A 20,108-nucleotide genomic window follows, 5' to 3' on the forward strand; every position below is an offset into this window, starting at 1 on the left:
GGCAGCTTTAATGTTGCTGTTATTCAACACATTAGTAGAGCAGAAGTCAGAAGTGGAGATTTGACTCATGTATGAATGAGTACAGATAAGACTAGGTTAACTACATCCTTTACTACCCGGGCATATTCACGCCGTATTTACAAACTGGGTGAAAGGGTGTTCGACTCTTCTGAATGCGCCCAGTGATGGCGAGATGAGAACTGGAACAGACGCATGCAGAACGGTGAGATGTGAAAACAAGCTGGCTAAAACAGGTCCACCCACCACCACCACCACCAACAACAACAACAACAGCGTCCAGAGTTCGTCTTCCTGCACGTGAGACGGACAGCAAGGTTTACCGCGTGGGCGTGCGTTTTCCGTGCGCGTCCTTTATTTGACAGGCTGTTAGGCTCAGAGGACGCTCTGTCATCACATGCACCAGCTGGCAGTTTTCAAACAGTGCAGAAGACAGAAAGTAATCCCCAGCAGCAACGGCAACGAGAATAAGAAATTAGCAAAAGACTCCCGCTAAACCAAGGCCAGTCGCAGTAACAAATCAAACGTGACCGAGAGCGCCCTCTATCCCCCTGCTGCGAGTACTGCAAAGCTTTTGGCAAATATTTGCACAGAGAGCTCAGGAGCAGTAAATAGCCTCTGTGCTGTAGCGAGGAGTCTCAGGTCAGAACCTCAGGACTTCTCGGGTCTCATCAGAGCTGAGGGCCACGCACAAGCGCCGCTGCTCCCAGACATTTGTCTACACAGTCCTGGCTTTGGTCTCCACCACATGCACAGACAAACTGAAGGGGGAGAGGATGAAGTAGGCACGGGGAGACACTCATCCCCCCCCACTTTCCGCTCCTACGTCCGACAGGAGGAGGCTGCTTTTAACGTCACGCGCAGTGATTGGCAGAGGGTAGTCAAATTAGGCCCCGCTAAAGCTGCGTCTCCCAGACAGCATCCCATATTATGGGATCCATTTTGCAGGTTTGATGACAGCCTCACACTTGAGATCCACTCCAGGCACCCGCCCCGGCCCGCCCGCCGAAGAGACGCGGCACGCCTGGACGACGCGCTTACCTGGAAATGAAGTGTACAACAAGCACAGTAAATAATGCTCTGCTCTCTCCTGGTGCCAGGACAGTGGTAAACACCGAGATTACACAGACACCACTGCAAACCCAAGTGTCATGGCAACCAATTTCCGGAGGTGAAATGTCAGAGGAGTTGTTTGCGACAGACTCAATCCAAACTGCAAATCATGAAACTGCTGTGACTGTAGTCTGTTACGACACGCTCCGGTTTGTGAAATATCCCTCCAGTACGAGGTCCGACCAAGGTCTGGTTTACAACGCGCTCACTAGCTCTGTGCTGGTTCCTCGGTTCACATCACATTATTCACTTGTGCACCGCTGTTTTTTGTTTTTGTTTTGTTTTGTTTTTTAATAATCGGTGTCTGTTATCACATCGGCATAACAAACATCAGACGAGTTTGTTTACTGTGACATCTAGATGAACTAGACATTAAATGCTTTTTTAAAATTTTGTTGTTCTCTGTTTATTTTTGTCTTTCACTGCATATTCTGTTCCTTATTCCTTGTTGTTCCCTGTTACTATTGTGGTGTCTGGGCCCCCACTTTGAGTCTTGGTTTCTCTCAAGGTTTCTTCCTCGTGCTCCAGGGAGTTTTTCCTCGCCACTGTCACCCTTGGCTCGCTCGCTGGGGGCTTGGACTCGGACATTTGTAAAGCTGCTTTGGGACAACATCTGTTGTAAAAAGTGCCGCATAAATAAAGTTGACTTGACATCAGCAGCATTGCTCTGTTACTTACGTTTATGCCCAATCCTCATTACATTAAAATGGTGCTGTGGTCCATTTCATGTAAAAATCAAATTAAAACGTATTACTTGTATACTTAGCTAAAGCACATCTATAATGGTTTTTAGAGATCAAACAAGCAAAAAAAAAAACAGTCGAGGGCTGAAGGCAGCACTTCTCTGTAAGGCGGCCATGCAGCAAGGAAGCTTTGCATTAGAATGTATGACACTGTAGCTGCGATCCCTGGCTTTGGAGGTCAGGGTGCACATGTTCTCACCCTGCCTGCAGCAATACGGCGTCAGCCGAACGCACACGGACTAGATGCGGTCCCACGCACCAGGCTGGAAGTCTGATTTTGCGTGCCCTCTAACCTCAAGCTTCTCTCTTGTGTTTTGCAGCCCATGTTTTCGGTGACGCCCAGCCTGGCCAGCAACGCCACGGCCGCCGCTGCCGCGGCGTTTAACCCGTACCTGGGCCCCGTGTCTCCGGGCCTGGTGCCCACCGAGATCCTGCCCAGTGCACCCGTGCTGGTGACCAGCAGCCCCAACGTCCCGGTGCCAGCTGCTGCTGCAGCTGCTGCCCAGAAGCTGATGAGAACAGATCGGCTGGAGGTGAGTCCAGACCCACCTGCTCCTCTAGGGGATGCTGCAGTTTGCTTGGCCTGTTTCACCTGCCCACATGCTCACAGCCCACAGGTTTGATATGCAGCCATCAAATCAGCCACGGTGGAGCAAGGGAACCTGGGAAACATAGTCCACTGCAGGACTCAATACTCAGAGAGAAAACCAGCAATATTAGTTAACGCTTAACCAGGTAAAGCATTTTTAATGGGGCTGACCTTGTGACTATTAAGATTCAAAAGTTGTATTATTACTACAAATATTATATTACTATTACAAAAGTAACTTCATTAAAACATTTTTAAAAATACGGTAATTGTAGTAATTCTACCATAAAGCACATTCATGGCAAAAAGTGGTAACAAAACTTTTAGCCTTTAGTCAGTATGAAGTGATTGAAAATGAAAGCTGGTAGTGATATCAGTTAAAAGTCAGCAGCATTCCAAATTCGAGCAAACACATAATGGAGAAGCAGATGCATGCAGAGTTTTCAAAATATCAGTTAAAGCTGCAGCAGCCATCAGTATTGGGATGCAGCCCACGAGGATGGAAGTCAGATAATACGCGTGACTCATGGTTCCCTTACACTCTGGCTGTTTATTAAGAATCCTTATGAGAGGTGTAATTAGGCGCATCACGCTCGCCATGTCGACGGCTGTCCCGTTGGCTGTCTGAGGAGTTCCGCCTCGCGCCTGTCGGTCACGCGCTCTCCGCAAACGGGGCTTGTGCACTGCCGCCACAGCGGAATCAAAGGCCCCCGGTCTGCTGTTCAAACATGTCCTGTTTGTTTGGTGTAATTATGTAACACAAACACATCCATTAGTTGTGGCGAACACATCCCATTCATATAAATTCTGCGTTAAGCAGCAAGGAGGAAGGGTGATGCCCTGTACTGCAATGCAACACTGTAACTACATCACTGCCTTGGTTATGGAACGAGACAAAACAACTCATTATTCTTTAAGTTTTCTTCTCTCTCCGACAGTCATCGCGTAGATGCATCTGAAATGCTCTGCTCTGCTAATTCCGCCCCTACGTTGTTTGCCGATAATTATTAATCGCATAGCTAGACGAGCTCCTGCTCTAATGCATGCGGGCCTAGTGGTTGGGGTAAGTCGTTACAGGCAGATCTATTTGTTTCTGAAAGGTGGGTCAGTTACATTGTGATGTCATCGCGTGGTGACATCGTTAATGACGTTATTCAAATTGACTGGCCATCTTGGTGTTTATAAATTTTTACATATTTATATGTAATATAAACACAACACATTTAATTATTGAACAATTACAAGTAGTTTTTCTAAATTCCTGCAGTTGAATTTCTGAATTAATTAACTAGTGAAACTACACATTCTTAACAATTATAGTTTTAAGCGTTGTATTGGTAGCTAGCTAACATGTTACCTAACTGATAAACAAAAGCTAAAAATAAGCTAATAACAAGGTCTATGATATACGCTGTCTTATTGCACAGTTGCAGCTAGCAGTTTAAATATGAAGGCACTTCTCTTCAGCTCTCTCCAGGATGCTGTGCTGCTTGGCTGGCGCACTGTTCAACAGTTTCCTCCAGATATTGGCACTGTTCTTGCTCAGACTGCAGCGCACGCTGCAACCACCAGCTGCCTGGCTCCGCCAGCTCCAGAAAGTTCACTCCTTGCATACGTAAATATGACGAATCACGGTTTGGCAAGGAAACCTTCGTCATCTTCACTGTCCAACCACAGTGCTGCTGACCTGGGACCAGCAGTAGAGGAGAGGATGGCGCAATCTTGAAGCTGGATGCTGCTGTGGTGGAAAACTACTGCAGAACTACCCGCGGTAATCAGACAGCTTCAACTTCTCATGGTAGTTGATGCGGGTAATCAGACAGCTTCAACTTCCCGTGGTAGTTGATGCGGGTTATCAGACAGCTTTAACTTTCCGTGGCAGTTGATAGAGGTAATCAGATAGATTCATCTTCCCGTGGTAGTTGATGCGGGTAATTATGCAGCTTTGGTCCACACCGCAGCAGGAGTATAGAGTTCAGAGTGTGAAGTGACATTCTGTTTCTTAGCTTTGACTTGACCAATCTCGTTTTTCAACCTCCTCTTTTAAGTGTGATGAGGAAAGTGACAAGGAGAGTACACCGTGTTCTTTACTTGGATTTGAGCCGGTTATTCCAACTGTATTTTCAGTGGAGTCTCACCTAAACAGATGGATGTTTCTCCACTGGGAAACAATATAGCCAATTGTTTGTGGCTGCTACCCTAGCTTGGTGCTTGTGCAATAGCGTTTCCTTAACACTGAACAAGGTCGTGTTTCTCAAGACGTCTAGGCCGTCTGGAAGCCTTGCCATTCTTTCTTTGCCTAAAGCAACAGTGTAGTTGATGCACTGTCCCCGGCTGACCTTTTTACCATCTGGTACAAGACCGAGTTGGGACACCGTGCTCTCGAAAAGAGGTCCGGTGATGGTCCGAGTTGTCCATCAACGTCATCCTTCGGGACCTCAGTTTTTGCCATAGGGTTGACTGCTCTCCTGCAAATTAATGCTATTACGCCTACCAGACTGCCTATCTCAAATGATTTCATTGCAGCGTGTACGTCAGGCAGGATTTGAATAGACATTGTTGATGTTGTGCATGTACACGGCATGGAGTACCTCCACCATGGATCAGTGCTCAGTGGCCCTGGTCAACGCAGAGTGGGCTTTTAGTTCTTCCCATTGACTCAATATGCAAGTTACTGCAGATTCAGTCGATAGCAAAAATGTGACAAACACTTTAGTGACCTGCAGGGGTTACTGGCTATGATTAATGGTGACATACACCGCTTGGTATTCCTCACACCATTCTGGGGAAATTGAAAACCAGTTGTAGGTTTCCCTGATGAAGTACTCAATACCCCTAGGTGTGGTGCCTTTGGATGCTGCACTGACAGCCAGTTGTAAAGAACTGCACACAGTGCATGAGTACCAGAACAGACAATTTATATTCTTCCGTGAAAATCGTGTGCGCCCCGTTATGCATCCCAGTCATCACAAACGCATCAGTCCCAGCGTCCTGAAGAGTCTCTTTTTAAAGGTTACTCTTCTCAAGAAACTCAACTATCGCCTTTGCCATCAAAGTGTGGGCATCGTCCCACTCCAGCTCATCCAGTCCGAGAAATGGGGACACAACTGTTTTTTTTTTTAAGCACTGAAACACCAAATCACCATGCCCAGGTATTTTGAGACGCTAACGCCACTGGCATCCCCCACATCTGATGCTGACCTTTTGAGGAAAAAAGGAGCCAGTATTCCCCTAATCATCTCAAGTCACTTGGTGTGGTGCATTTGGAAGTTTGTTTCTGTCACAGATTCTGAAAAAGCAGCCCTGCAGGAAATACCAAAATGATCACATTCTAGCAGGGAACAATACAAATACCGTTGCCGCAGTAGTTCCTGTTCTTTTGTAGTTGGCCACTATAACCAACTTAACCAACTGTGTTAATGTAGACTGCATTGGGGGTTGTGTAGTTTTGAGTTATTTATATGCATTGCTGTAGCACAATGATTTTTGATGTCACATTTTTGCAAGCATGTCTGATTTGCAGTGAAGCAAACCAACCACCAGAAAAATACATACATGTCTTTAAATGAAATGTTGGAAACCTTTTTTTCCATACCAGCTTAATTTTTTGGCTGCACAAACATGTAGTAAGATTACTGAAGGCTTAGCCATTTCAGATTGTTAATGCTATTTTGTGGAGGAAATTCTAAATTCTACATTTTTAAAAGTAAAAATAGTGACTTCCTAACAAAACAGCTGTACTCTGAACTGAATATGTTTTACTTATTTGACCCCAGAAATTCAGGTTTTTCTTGAAGGTAGGCAGCATCTTCTGGAGACAGCCTGCAACGAGCGTAGCTGAAACTCCTTTCGGGTCATTTAGAGGGAAAATGCGTGCATTTTAGCGTTTGAGTCACTTTTTCAAAAGTTGCTTAAAGTTCCAAATACATTTTTAAAATGGCTAAATTTGTTGCTAGGTGCTTTTTGAGTGGAAAGAATGTTGCCACCATAGTCTGAAACGCTGCTGGATTGCCAAGTCAGCAAAATACTGAAGGAAAGGCAGAGACATGCTGGGCTGCTGGTCAGTCAGCGCTGAATGGCAATAGGCGTGGTGGGTGAAGGGGGCGGAGCCAAAGTGAAGCACGGTAGCTTTAACCTAGAGATGAATGTCGATGCAAAGTAGGAGGAATAGGTCGGATAGCCTTCATCAACCAGCCTAACAAGGAGTTGCTAATGAACACTGCGAACAGAACTGGTAACGCATGGAGGTACCGGTACAAAGGTCATTAGGAACAAGTATGGCAGCATTACTGCAGATTGTTTTGTTTGCGGGAAAAAAAGGTTGTTGTAATGAGACTTCCCGGCACCACGTGCTGATGCTCTACATTGCGTTATGAAACCGTATCGACAAAAATCTGTCTAGCCTAATTCACAAAGCCATCGACTTACTAAACGTATCCTGTAGGAAAAGCATGGTCCTACTTTAGCTGCTGGTGTGTCACTCAAGTCAAGGAACACACTGTGCCATTGAACGGGTTTTTAATTCTCTGCTGTTCCCAGAACAGCAAATCGATATTTCTTGTGCTTTTGCTTTGATGGAGCCTCTCTCCCCGGGTCTGAGTAATGTCCCCGTCTCCGAGGGCAGATGTTCATCTTTCTTTTCCCCAGAAAAAAAACAAAACAAAACAAACAACAACAAATCTTTCATAACTGCAATTGGGTTTCAGAACTACCAGTCCAATTAATACTCTTGCTAATTAGGACCGGCTCAGTTTGGTTGTTCTCGGAGGTACTCGGGTCCACAGCCAATCCAGACAATTTGACGTGCAAATCGAGGACACTCGCGGAAGCTGAGGAAAGCCTCCTGCCAAACAGATACACCAAGACAAGGACTGTCACACACTACCACCATGTCAGGAGTCTTACAAATTAACATGCAGTTAGCAATTAAAAACGAACCAAGCGCATGACACCGCTGAGGCCTGCCTGTAAGGATAATGTTGTTACACAATAAACCTATCTGAGACAGAGGCAGACAGACAGAAGGAGGGAGAATGAGAAAGGACCTCGTTTGCCGTCTCCGTGCAGAGCCTGTCAGCCTCCTCGAGTTTCTATGGCAGAGAAAATGCTCGCGTGTGTCAGCGGTGCTAACAGTGAACAGAGCCCAGAATGGAGAGGCTCCACCATCTGGAACACCGGCCACATCTCCATAGAGACAGATGTATTTTATCTTCTGCTCGTTTTTGTGTGTTTCTCCGTTGCCCCATCTCTGCACCCCCCCCCCCCCCCCCAACACTCTCAAAATCCTCCTAACCTTCTACATTGTTTTTATCTGGCTCTATTCAATCTCTCTCCCTCTCAGCCCCTCTCTCTCTCTCTCTTTCTCTCTCTCAGCCCATTTCTCTCTCTCTCCATCTCTCACCATAACACGTTCGTCCCCCCCCCTCAATTTCGCAGTGTCTGCCTGACAACAAGGCTGCCTCCGTCTCTTTAAAAAGCAGCCAGACTGAGCTGGGAGGAGAGAGCGTAGCAAGTGCCCAGCGGATTTCATTAGCTCTCCCTCTCCCGTCACCCTACCGCAAGGCTGGCGGACTCGTCGGGGCATGCAGGCGGGACAGGAGCTGGGCCAGGTCGCCTGCATGCTGGCCGGCAGCCCGGCCAGGCGGCGCCCGCGTGTTCTGAGCTGGTCGGAGCGCCCGAGGGTCGGCCTTAGCCGCCAGGCCCCTCTCTTCTGCACCACGCCCCCACCTGTGCGATTCCTCCGTGCACTGGAATATCTTTGCTATTCCAGGCCAGGCCAAGCAAGATTCCGGTAGGGGCGTGGCATGTGCACACGCGATTTAAGGGAAATTTGTTTCCATGAGGTCCCCCCAGGTAAACCTGCTGCTCATAAGCCTCTATGTACAACACTAAACAGCGCAGGCAATTGCTGCCCCCTAGTGGCTGTGAGAGGAAAATGCGCAACCACCCATTTGGGTTTTATACGCAGAAAACAACAGCAGAGAAAGATTTTAGATGTGAACTTATGCGCTTGTCCAAACATCATTTCCTTTTCCCATCTCTCTCTCTCTCAGGTGTGTCGGGAGTACCAGCGAGGGAACTGCACACGGGGCGAGAACGACTGCCGCTTCGCGCACCCCGCAGACAGCACCATGATCGACACCAACGACAACACGGTCACCGTGTGCATGGACTACATCAAGGGCCGCTGCTCCCGCGACAAGTGCAAGTACTTCCACCCCCCGGCCCACCTTCAGGCCAAGATCAAGGCCGCCCAGCACCAGGTCAACCAAGCGGCAGCGGCTGCCGCTATGGTAGGTGCCCCGCCCCACCTGCCAGTCATACACAAAGCCCTGCCCACCTCCTTTCCTGCTCCTTAGCGCACATTTCAGGCTCTGCTCCTCCTCCCTTTCTTAGCCCTCTCCCACGTAAGAACTGTAACCCCAGCAACTGCCAATCGTCCGCCAGCTCACGCCAGAGGCAATGCAGAACATGCTAAACTGTATTCATGAAAGCAGACTGGTGTGTGTGCTTAACCCCTCCCTTATGTAACCTGTTATAACTGTGTTATAACTGTGCACATGTCTGTAGTTGAGAGGCAGTAGACTGGGAGAGTGGCAGCTCTTCTCCAAGAACCAAACCAGGATTTTACCTACACTTTACTGAAAATAATCACTGTGCACAGAAATCAAAATATGGTTGGCAATTTTTTTTTCTGGTAACTACTCAGAAGGCAATGGAGTTTTCTTTTATCAACTTTTAAAAAAAAGTTTTATTTATTTCTGAAAATAGAGGCAGGGCATTGTAGACGAAGATTGACTCGCTGTTCAGAGTGTTTCTCTCTCACAGTAACTGACCCTTTGTACATGACACTTAGACTAGTCCTTTCAGTAACTAATTATCATGATTGTGCATGCATTAGTCTTGTTATTTGTTGTATATTTGCATTCCGATGATTTGTTTTTTTGTTTTTTTTTCTCACCTACCCAAACTGCACTGCTGCCCCCATGATGCACCTCTGCTTGCTGTTTATGTTAATGCGCTTGATCCCCATTGGCCCATTGCCATCATGTGCTCGCTGCCTGCTAATTAAGACTCAGTCGGCTGTCAAATCACTGAAGCGACCCCTCGAGGCAACCTTTGACCTGGTACTATGACCTTTCACCTTTTAGCTTGGCATGTAGCTCTATTGTAGAAACTATTTTGAACTAAATCATGATAAACTACTTGAATTTCATATTCAAGATTTCGTAGAAGGGGTGATTAATTGATTGTATTACATTAAACTGGCAGTATCCTGCATTTTCCTGCATTTTCCTAGCAAACAGAGAAAACAATGTGTCTACAAATCACAGACTGATTAAAAATGCATATGGAAAGTCTCATTGTACTCCTGTTGGCCACAGTCAGTTCATCACCTCTAGGGGTATAAACCAGGGTGTGAACCTGTAAGGGTAATTTCTAGCTACTTAAGTAGCTACATGGCATGACCTTGGACTACAGAAGTATTGTAACTGTACAGTTTTACGTATCGTGCATGAACGTACCTGTTTTCAGTTTTGCATGTGTACTTTAGGGCTGGGAGGGGGGGGGGCAGTTAGGGGAAGACTTAACACCGCTTGTACTTAATCATGGAGCTAGCAGTGCAGCTTTCCTTGTTAACATCATCTGTGTCTATTATTATTATTATTGTTATTGTTATTATTATTATTGTTATTGTTGTTATTGTTATTATTATTGGTTACAAGAAAGCTTCAAAACCTCTTTACCACCAAAAACATTGCCTGCTTTTACATAACTGTAGCTGTGGTAGTTTACGTTTATGCTGTTATATAATATGTTTTAACCTTGTTTTTGAACATTGATGTGGGTTTTAAAGCTGAAACTCTGTCTTGGTGTGTAAGGACTAGAGTAGGTCACCGGTCACCTGTTTGTTTGCCAGAAGCTGAACCTGAAGTTCTTCATTTCCTAACTGATTCTCTTGTCTCTCTGTCCCTGTACTATGTACCTCCACCTTTTCCTTGGCCTCCGCCCGGCTCTGCCCTCCCTCTGCCCCGGACGGCAGGGGATGCCACCGGTTTTGCCTCCATTACCAAAGAGACCCGCACTTGAAAAAGCCAATGGTGCCACAGCTGTGTTCAACACTGGCATGTTTCAGTACCAACAGGCGCTCACCAACATGCAGTTCCATCAGCAGACAGCCTTCATACCGTCAGGTATGCTCGGCCCTCCCCCGCCCGCCTCGCCTGCAGTCTCCTTGCACCTGGGCACCTCTGACCTCGGCGTTAATCTACTGGACGACCTCCTGCCCCCCCCCCATCTGACTGTCTTGCACCAGCCTTTCAGAGTGCAGCTCTCAGGCTCCAGCCAATCATAAGGTGGCAGCATGATCGAGATCTCTCATCTGCTTACTCGTGTCCCTGAACTTGGAAATCTACTCAAATCACTTTTGTTATATAAATAAGGTTCAGATGACTTTCCTGACCTCTTTATAAACAGAATATTCCCCCTAAAGCAATTTTGATCCCAGAAATGCTAAGCAGGTAACTATAAGTAAAAGATACTGGGTCAGCGTCTTTTTAAATGATGCTCTCTTCAAGCTATCCCTTTAACGTGAACGCTCTTCCACTAGCAGAACTGTTCCCTCCACGCTGGGTCAGTGCCAGCACCTATTCTCTGAGACTTTCGAATGTTGGTGGAATTGCTTTAACTCCTAGATCTTACCTCCTAGATCTTACCTCCAAGATCTTACATCATAGACCTTACCTCACAGTTCTTACCTCACAGATCTTACCTCCTAGATCTTACTCACAGAGCTTACCTCATAGATCTTACCTCATAGACCTTACCTCCCAGATCTTACCTCATAGATCTTACCTCATAGACCTTACCTCACAGATCTTACCTCATAGATCTTACCTCCTAGATCTTACTCACAGATCTTACCTCATAGATCTTACCTCCTATAGACCTTACATCATAGACCTTACCTCCCAGATCTTACCTCATAGATCTTACCTCATAGACCTTACCTCACAGATCTTACCTCATAGATCTTACCTCCTAGATCTTACTCACAGATCTTACCTCATAGATCTTACCTCCTATAGACCTTACATCATAGACCTTACTTCACAGTTCTTACCTCACAGATCTTACCTCCTAGATCTAACATCATAGACCTTACATCATAGACCTTACCTCCTAGATCTTACATCATAGACCTTATCTCACAGACCTGCTCTCTGCAGGTCTGCTCTCCTCTTAGTGCCCCAATGGACTCAATCAAGGTGACCAACTAACCCCAACATCCCACCACAACCCTCTGTCCTGCCCGCCCTGCCCAAACCACATCATCCTGGTATCAGAGGTGTTGTTAACGCAGCCCACTACCAGAGTCACACGGCCCCACCCAGCCCCGTCTGGCCCCACCCCTCCCAAAGAGGCCCCTTCCTGCTGTCCACCGTGACCCTGCTAAAAAATAGAGCCGCAATCGATTTTGTTCGCCCCGATGATCCCGACACACAATGCCGCCGCGGTCATCCAGAGCCGCGCACGTTGGCTGCCCTCTGCAAGGCTGGTTGGAACGGTAGAACTCGCCGGCAGCTACCTACCCGGCCTTTGGTGCCCCGGTTCTGACCCGCCGCGGCTCCAACGTGGTGCCGCCCTCTCCCTTGCACCTCCACGCACCGTGCAATATGTGTAGGGGTGGACCGTGTGTAGAATGTTCGCCTGGGGTGCCCAGGAGCTCAGAATAACACGTGAAGATGCATTAAAAGAGCTACACATGAGATTAAAGGCCTGACAGAACCATTTGAGTGCACAGGTGTTGTTTAGAATTCATGCCTTCTGCAAGTGAATTAGAGGGGTCGGTTCACCCATTAGTGCGTAATGAATACACTCTTCTGATTTATGGTAATAAGAATAGAATAATAAGCAGATAATTACTGGACAGAGTGGGCATAAGAACTGGACCTTCGAGGCTTTGGGGGAGAAATAAAACCAGTTTTTGACACATTTTGGTTAATGATCAATATATAATACTTCAAGTGAAATTCCTGTTTATTATGTATTTTTGTATGCTGAATTCAAACATGTTTTCAGAAGTTCTCTATCAACCATATTTTTTTTATTCCAGTAAACTCAAATGTCATTATGCTTTTCCATACTGTACATAATGACATAAGAGTGGAGACTACAGCTGGACACTGAAGAGGGATGTTCCTGAGACCAGATATAGACAAAACACACACCTGTACATTTTAGAAGTACATCTGTAGTTCATTTAGTACATTTATTACACACATTGTAATAACACATTACAAGAACAGCCTTATTTATGAATAAGTAATATATAATTAATGTAACATTTATACACTTAAAAACCATACGTGATAGAAGATTTCTAAAAACAGACTGGAATTCAGCATAAAACGTACTATAAGATAAGGTCCACCTATTTTAGTTTGGGGGGGGTTCAGATTTTGTTGCACAGTGACATGAGTATTAAACACAAAAGTCTTATATGTAGCTCTTTCAGTTTGACTAATATTGTTTCATAATGGAATGTGCTATGATGAAATGAAACACCCAAGTTACTCACTGCACCACTGTAACAACCATTTATTACCTTTAATGGCTCGATGCTTTGTGAAGTTTGTTCTCCTGTTCGCGTAACGTTATTTTCCCTGTCTGTTTTTGTTTCCATCTAAATGACACATGATGGGTTGTGTTGATTCTTCTCCCCCTTCTGCCTTTCCACTTCACTTCCTGTTGCAATGCATGATGGGGCAGGCTCAATATTGTGCATGACACCTGCAGCGAGTGTTGGTAGGTGCCAGCATTCCTTCCTGATTATCTTCCCAACTTTTATTTTTTTGGTTACCCACACTCCATGTTAGCCACCACTCGTTGGAGCATTGGGCATCGGACGATGTCATGCAGCTCCACAAAATGGCATCAGTTACTTCCAGAATCACTACATTTATGACATTTTACAGAGAGGGAAAAACGAAATCAGGTTTTCTAGAACGCTTTATTTTGTCTTGTGAATAACTGTTACTTCTGATGGCCCTTTGAACAAGCTTAGCTGTTAGATTTCTTTTCTCTGTGAAGTTTTAATATCATAAAAAATAAAAGGCGCCCGTGGAACTAAGCGCACAAACAGCAGCAGTAATAAATAGAACCAGCGTCTAATAGATGCCACATCTAGCAATCCATGCACCTGTTGGTTTTCTGCCTTCATCCTCAGTCAAATGTGGCTTCCTTGTAAAGGCAGCATGATACATCGCTAATGTTGCCCTGTAAGATTATCTTCAGCATGGCGTTTTCTCTGTGTAACGCCCCCCCCCCCCCCCCCCCCTCGATCATGACCATGCTTCTCTGCCTTCACTGAAAGTAATCAAAGTGATATCACATCTGCACTTTCCCCTTTGTTCATTTTGGTTATTTGATTTTCCCTCCAAAAAGTTCCCATGATGCACGGTGCTTCGCCAGCCACTGTGTCTGCAGCCACAACATCTGCCACAAGTGTTCCCTTCGCAACAGCCACAGCCAATCAGGTTTGCTCCTTTACCGCTTTCCCTCCGACAGCCACAGCCAATCAGGTTTGCTCCTTTACTGCTTTCCCTCTGCCTCCGTTAACTCTCCAGCGTCTCCTTAGACCCAGAATGCCTGGCATGTGCGCGCGTGCGTGTATGTGTGTGTGTGCGTGTGTGCTGGTGTATGCTTTCATCCACGCGTCCTACTGTACTGACCTCCATCCTGTTAAGCCGCATGCGAATGCCGTCATTAGCCGCGCAGGGGGACGACCGTCGTACTGAATGAGTGACTGTGTTTACTCATCAGAATGCTGCCGGGGAATTTCAGGGCCAACGTGCTTGAACATTTCTTTCCCAATCACTTCCATTTGAAAGCAATCGCTCATATAAAACAGGCTTTTAATGAGCATATTAATTTTGGAAACAAGCATCAGCAGGAACTGAGAGTGCAGCTAATGTACTGTACATTTGCCAAAGCTGTAAACACTCCAAAACAACAACAACAACAAAAACACTAGCCTGCTTGTTTAACGGTCTTTTGCAGAACCGTAAACAAAACCAACCACAAAAAGAATACTGACTTAGAATATCACTGATTCACACCCCTCCAAACCAGGTCAGTATGGACAGATGTCAGAGCTTTGGACTCTAACATTTAGTCTCAGTGCTACTGAACCGATAAAGGCTTGAACTAAGGTTTTGGCATACATAGGTTCTCTCTCATTTCAGTAAATGAAATTTTGAGAAGAAAATTTAGGACGATCTATTTAACATTAACATATTAGCTTTTTCACTCTACATTTTAAAATGGAATATTTTATTAAATCCCAAAACAGAGAAGCACTGATTAAACTGGCCGTGAAGTTGCTGTGGTACATAAATTTAAGCGGCGGTTCATTGCTGAACGGATAAGCCATCAGTGAACCTTTATTTCAGCTAATATTTCTGTCTCACTTTTAGATTCCAATAATATCTGCAGACCATCTGACTAGTCACAAGTATGTGACTCAGATGTAGGAGCAATTCAAACAGAACAGTAAGTTTCATTTGGTTATTTAATGTAGATGTATAAATATGCAGATCAACTCCAAAACATGTCTTCTGTAGTAAACATGCCCATGTCTAAGGAGAAGGGAACTCCACAACGCGTCAGCAAAGTTGACTCCTCTGTTGTTCTCCCATGTCTCTCTCTTTTCTTCAGATCACACCAAAGTGTGCTCGCGTGCCGTCCGAATTTGCGAACCACCCAGTTACACGCCAAACCAGAGCAAAACAAGATAAGAAATAACGCTGCCACTCCCTGGAATGACGGAAACGCGCATGCTAATGCTGTTGAGGAGATCTGATATAGCTCATTCGGAGTCCTGAACACTCTTTATCAAAGTTCACTTTGATACCCAGATGAGAAGGAACCTCACTGTCTGCCTGTTTTGTTTGTTTGGGTTTTTTTGTCCTTGGATGGTACAAAGCATGCTAGAACCATTTCACTGACAGAAAAAGGTGGTAGTGTGGTAGGGTCTAGTGTCATGGTTTTTTTTGGGGGGGGTTTCGACAGGTGTTTTTCTTTCATGGTTTACAAACTAAGGTGCACCTTGTATTGAAATAATATAAAAGGATCAGAAAAGAATGTCATATAAGAGTAGATGTTGTGCATGCAATCTTTCATTTATAACCAGATATTTTCTAGAACCTGATTGTAAGAGGTGAGAGGAGGGACACTCGCAACATTGACAACTGAATGTTCTAGTTCTGACGGAATGTTCTAGTCCTGACGGAATGTTCTAGCTCTGAAGGAATGTTCTAGTTCTGACGGAATGTTCTAGTCCTGACGGAATGTTCTAGCTCTGAGGGAATGTTCTAGTTCTGACGGAATGTTCTAGCTCTGACGGAATGTTCTAGTTCTGAGGGAATGTTCTAGTTCTGACGGAATGTTCTAGCTCTGACAGAATGTTCTAGTTCTAAGACAAAGCGGTGTACCTTTTCAAGCACATTGAAGTTTTGATCTTCGTGTTGCAGACTCCACATCAAGTGCCATAGACAGTACTTGCATCCAAAAAACTACATTAGACTATAGAAATGTTGCGTTTGAATTATTAATGCCTTTAAAGTCTTTAATGTGTTGTCTTATTCTGTTTTTTTTCCTTCAATATTCTGATTCTGGTTTCAGTATTTTGGCCAACTGGTATTTAGTAATGCTGATTTGCCCTTCCTCCCTCAGTTTTACAAAATAATCACCAAAAAAGAGTGTCAATACTAAAAGGTGGAAAAGGTCTTGCTCCCTTTAGCTTCTGCTAGTTCTCCTTTATTTCTCCGTCTCCTTTTTATTCGGCATTTCTTTTACTTAATCAAATCCAACAGACAAACTTCAGATTAGAACACTGGTTGGTCTGAGGGCATCTTGTTTGATGTAAAAACTAAAGTGACTCAAGACTGCGCAGAAAGACAATGAGCACTGCACAATATTGCCAGGGGACAGACACTAATGTTGTTCTAGTGAAGAAATCCTTACGTTAGCAAATTAACCAGGACACGTTTCAGGTAGTTAAGCTACATGGTGGGCAGTGTATGTTTTTAGTGAATTTATTACATAGTTACGCTATTTTATTGTTATTTTTGAAAAATTGTTTTGCTGTTTCTAGTTTGGAATTAGTGCAAATGGTCTGAAATTCTATTGATTGAAAAATGAAAAGAGAAAAAAAAGGATTAAAAGACTTTCTTTTCCTTCTGTTTTGTAAAAAGAAAACAATGTTCCAGGGTTTTGTTTTAATTTCCAAGCTTTGCTTTTTCTTTTCTTTTGGACTTTTTCTTTATCGGGGCTGTGGGTGTTTTTCGAGGTCCCGCGGTGCTGTGTGTGGGAGAGCACCGCGATGAGCGCGGAGGTCACGCAAGCCTCACGCGGGGAAAAAAACTCAACCGGAGCGCTTCGCGAGCGATCCGCTCCTCCGCTCGCTCGGCTCGTGGGCGAGTTACAAGGGCACTGACGAGCGTCATTTGTTAGTAAAGTACATCCGACGAGGGCATGATTTAATGATTGTATGATTCAACAAAAAGCGCCTTAGTCTGCCATAAGCTCGGCGCCACAGAGTACACCACTCAGACACGTCATTGCTCGGTTGTCATTCGGTCCACGCCATTTATTGATTTTTAATTATGGCTGTTAATGGCCATCCACCCCCGTTTCCCACGCAATTGTATGTTAATTGTTTTAGTATGTTTTTTGTCCATTTCATATATATATATTTTTCAATGAAATAGGAATGTTTTGTCACATAACTAAGCTTGGATACTGTTTTAGTATTTTGTTTGTCAAGTAAGATTTACCAATAACTTTTGTAGTGTATGAAACATTAGAAATAATGTGTTTTTTCGTTTCATCATACCATACTCAGTTTAAAATTTGTGTAGTGCTGAGTTAAGTATTAGTAGTACAATTGTAAACTAAATAATTTTTATTTTTAGTGAAAGGTAAGAATTTTCTTTATTTTTCCTTGTTTGAAATCTTCGAACAAACATCTTTTATATGAATAACTTACAATGAGGAAATGGTTGCCAAGAGACAAACTGACTTGTTGCTGTGGTGACAACTACGGCTGTTATTGGAATAATATTTTAAATGAATTTCTGGTTTGTAATTAGTCATTCTAATTAGAAAAGAAAAAGAGAGTATAGTTCTTAGATGTTAAAGTTGTTTTCTACTGTATTCATTTCAAATAGTAACTATTGTTCGAATATTTCCGATCTCCCTGTAAGTCAGGCCTTGTTAAAGGAAAAAAAAGCTGCATATTTGATCACTCGTGGGGCAGTGTGATTGGAGGTTAGGTCCGAGGGGTGGGCCTTAAGACCAGGAAGGGGGGGGGGGACTCTTATTTTGGAATGCCACACACAGCAGGAGCCTAAGGGGGTGAAGGTTGACTCTTTTTGCACTTCTGTATATAGTCAAAACAGAAAGAATCGTGTATAATACTGAGATCTTATTTTGAATAAAAATGTCTATAAATATGAGGAATTTTGTTAACGATATAAAAAAAAAAAAGAAAAAAGTCAGGCTGAACAAAACCGCTCGCAAAAATTGACACGGAATTCTGAACTCTCAAAACTTTCCGAAAAAGGCAAAACCGTTGCTCTGCTTTTTTGTCAGCAGCTTGTAGCCTTGCCAGGAAATCTTGGGGTGGAGGTGACCTTTGCCCTCCAGAGGAAGGTCCTATGGGAAAGGTTGTGTCCGTCACGTCCTTGGGCGTGGCCAAGCAGCGCCCTCTATAGGTCCAAACACAAATCGACAAGTCTTGTTTCTTTCCTCCATCCACTACGGATTGCATGTTAAAGGAAATAACATATACCACGAAAAAACTTCACTGAGTAATACTGAGTAAACAAACATGTTATACAGCAAAACTTATTTACAGTATACATCGTAATATTAATGTAATGGACTAAAAAATACAAAAAAGTGGTTTTATTAAACAAAAAAAAAAAAAAAAAGATCCCTGAAGAGCACACTCACTGAAGTGTTTGGGGCTCTGGTGGGGCAAGAACAACATCTACAAGTGTACATCATAGCTATAAGTAAGATTTTTCTCTTCATATGTTGTATTTTAAGTAGATGATGGATCAACAACCAAATTATTTGGCACTCAGAAATATGGTATTAAGTTAGGAAATGTTTCGCATTCATGTTGAGTTGCCAAATGGTTCTGTGTTACCAAAGTTGAGTGTGCTTACGCGTTTCCGGCTTGTTCACGACTCCGCCCCTCGGCCGCCACCGGCGGTTGTGGGAAGGAGACCTTCTTCATCGGCTACAAGTGCACATTTGAGTTTATAACACATTGTAATCTCCGACTTATGGTTTGTTTCTGCTTGTAGTGGTAAATAACGTATTCTGTCCTAAGCTGCAGTTTGTTTCGGCTAATTTTATTATTTAGTGCTTTCTGAAAAAGGTCTTTGTAATTTAGCCAAATGTCAGTGTCCACTTATCGCCTGCAATCTATACACCAATACTACAGTCTTAAGCCATAAAACGTTGGATTCATACACGTCTGACTTTGCCGTGATAAGGTATGGGCGGCACCATTAGTTCGACAAGGAGCGGTCTCCTGGCAACAAGGAGGCGGTCTCCTGGCAACACAGTTAATGTACAGGTCAATCCCTCACTCTCATCGTGCAGGAAATTATTGGAACAAAAACGCTACAATACAAAGACCTTAAAGTGGGCTCTTATTGCTTGATTTCATTCTTGCTGTTATAAAAAAAAAATCTAATGAAAATATATAAATGAACTTAAATAAATAAAAGTGGATTTGCAAACAGTCTGTTCCCTGTTTGATTGTTTAGCCGCGAATAAAGTACATTTGAGGGTAGACGGCACCAGGACAGCAGTTTAACTGACATACGCCACACTTCATACATGACAAAAGTATACTCACATTTCTCCCTGCTGTACTTCAATGTAAATGTCTGTTTCTATCCTGTATAGTTACAGAGGTAATGAGCTCCTAGGAACATTAGTTAGAGAAGAAGGGTAACTATAGCAACATCTGTCTGAGTTTCAGGAACACCTGTCCCATTCCCCACCTGTGCCAAAAGAGTCCATGTGTCCCTTTAGCAAAGGTGTGCATTAGTGACCGCACAGCAAGAGGAATACATCTGGTCGTTATTAAACATCCCTGGTCTCCCTGGTATATCACCACTGCCGCCTGCTCCAGTGACAAGAAACCAGGGCAAATGAGTTGAAATTACCACAGGCAACCCGACAAGCACTCCAGGTGAAGGTTTAGAAAGGGAAATGTGTGGAGATGTTCCGAGAGCTCCACACTCTATCATCTCCTACCAGTAGGGCTTCAGGTACAGCTTGATAGAAAAAAAAGGCACACACCAGCCCATTGGGTGTACCATCTACTGTTACACTTCCAATACTGATAAAGGAGGCATATGACTAGACTGCCTATGTGTTGCCCTAGAAACTAGCACTACGGAAACCCTCTCAGAGCCTGTGCTCTTTGGAGCCTTGCAAGTGGACAGCATGGTTGTTTATGCCTCAGCAGCTTAGAAGGCGAGGTAAAACCCGAAAAAGTATTCACGTCTTTATACGATATCCTATATCGCGAAAGGCTAATGGCAGCCCCACCCACT

The 20,108-nt window shown here is 44.3% G+C and overlaps 1 protein-coding gene and 1 long non-coding RNA gene across 24 annotated transcripts in view; one reads left to right on the forward strand and one right to left on the reverse strand.

Moving 5' to 3' along the window:
* Positions 1 to 19,285, forward strand: part of LOC113583019 (muscleblind-like protein 1) — a 76,448-nt gene extending 57,163 nt beyond the window's left edge. For 11 of the 23 annotated variants that reach the window (XM_081723576.1, XM_081723589.1, XM_081723578.1 and 8 more), the window contains 8 exons: positions 2,195 to 2,407; positions 8,517 to 8,756; positions 9,537 to 9,590; positions 10,508 to 10,658; positions 13,237 to 13,272; positions 13,912 to 14,048; positions 14,943 to 15,018; positions 15,184 to 19,285. In XM_081723576.1, coding sequence (XP_081579702.1) covers positions 2,195 to 2,407; positions 8,517 to 8,756; positions 9,537 to 9,590; positions 10,508 to 10,658; positions 13,237 to 13,272; positions 13,912 to 14,048; positions 14,943 to 14,999 — 888 coding nt within the window. In that variant the 3' untranslated portion in view covers positions 15,000 to 15,018; positions 15,184 to 19,285. The remainder of the gene's footprint in view (positions 1 to 2,194; positions 2,408 to 8,516; positions 8,757 to 9,536; positions 9,591 to 10,507; positions 10,659 to 13,236; positions 13,273 to 13,911; positions 14,049 to 14,942; positions 15,019 to 15,183) is intronic. The other 12 variants (XM_027019100.3, XM_081723582.1, XM_081723580.1 and 9 more) reach the window with 12 other exon arrangements.
* Positions 6,965 to 8,200, reverse strand: LOC145659927 (uncharacterized). The gene is made up of 2 exons (XR_014126102.1): positions 7,509 to 8,200; positions 6,965 to 7,306 (listed from the first exon to the last, which is right to left on the reverse strand). It is a non-coding gene; the product is annotated as an uncharacterized LOC145659927 (long non-coding RNA).
* Positions 19,286 to 20,108: the final 823 nt, after the last annotated feature.

The sequence above is a fragment of the Electrophorus electricus genome, chromosome 11, assembly GCF_041902795.1.
Source record: "Electrophorus electricus isolate QZ-2024a chromosome 11, ASM4190279v1, whole genome shotgun sequence".
Taxonomy (NCBI): Eukaryota; Metazoa; Chordata; class Actinopteri; order Gymnotiformes; family Gymnotidae; genus Electrophorus; species Electrophorus electricus.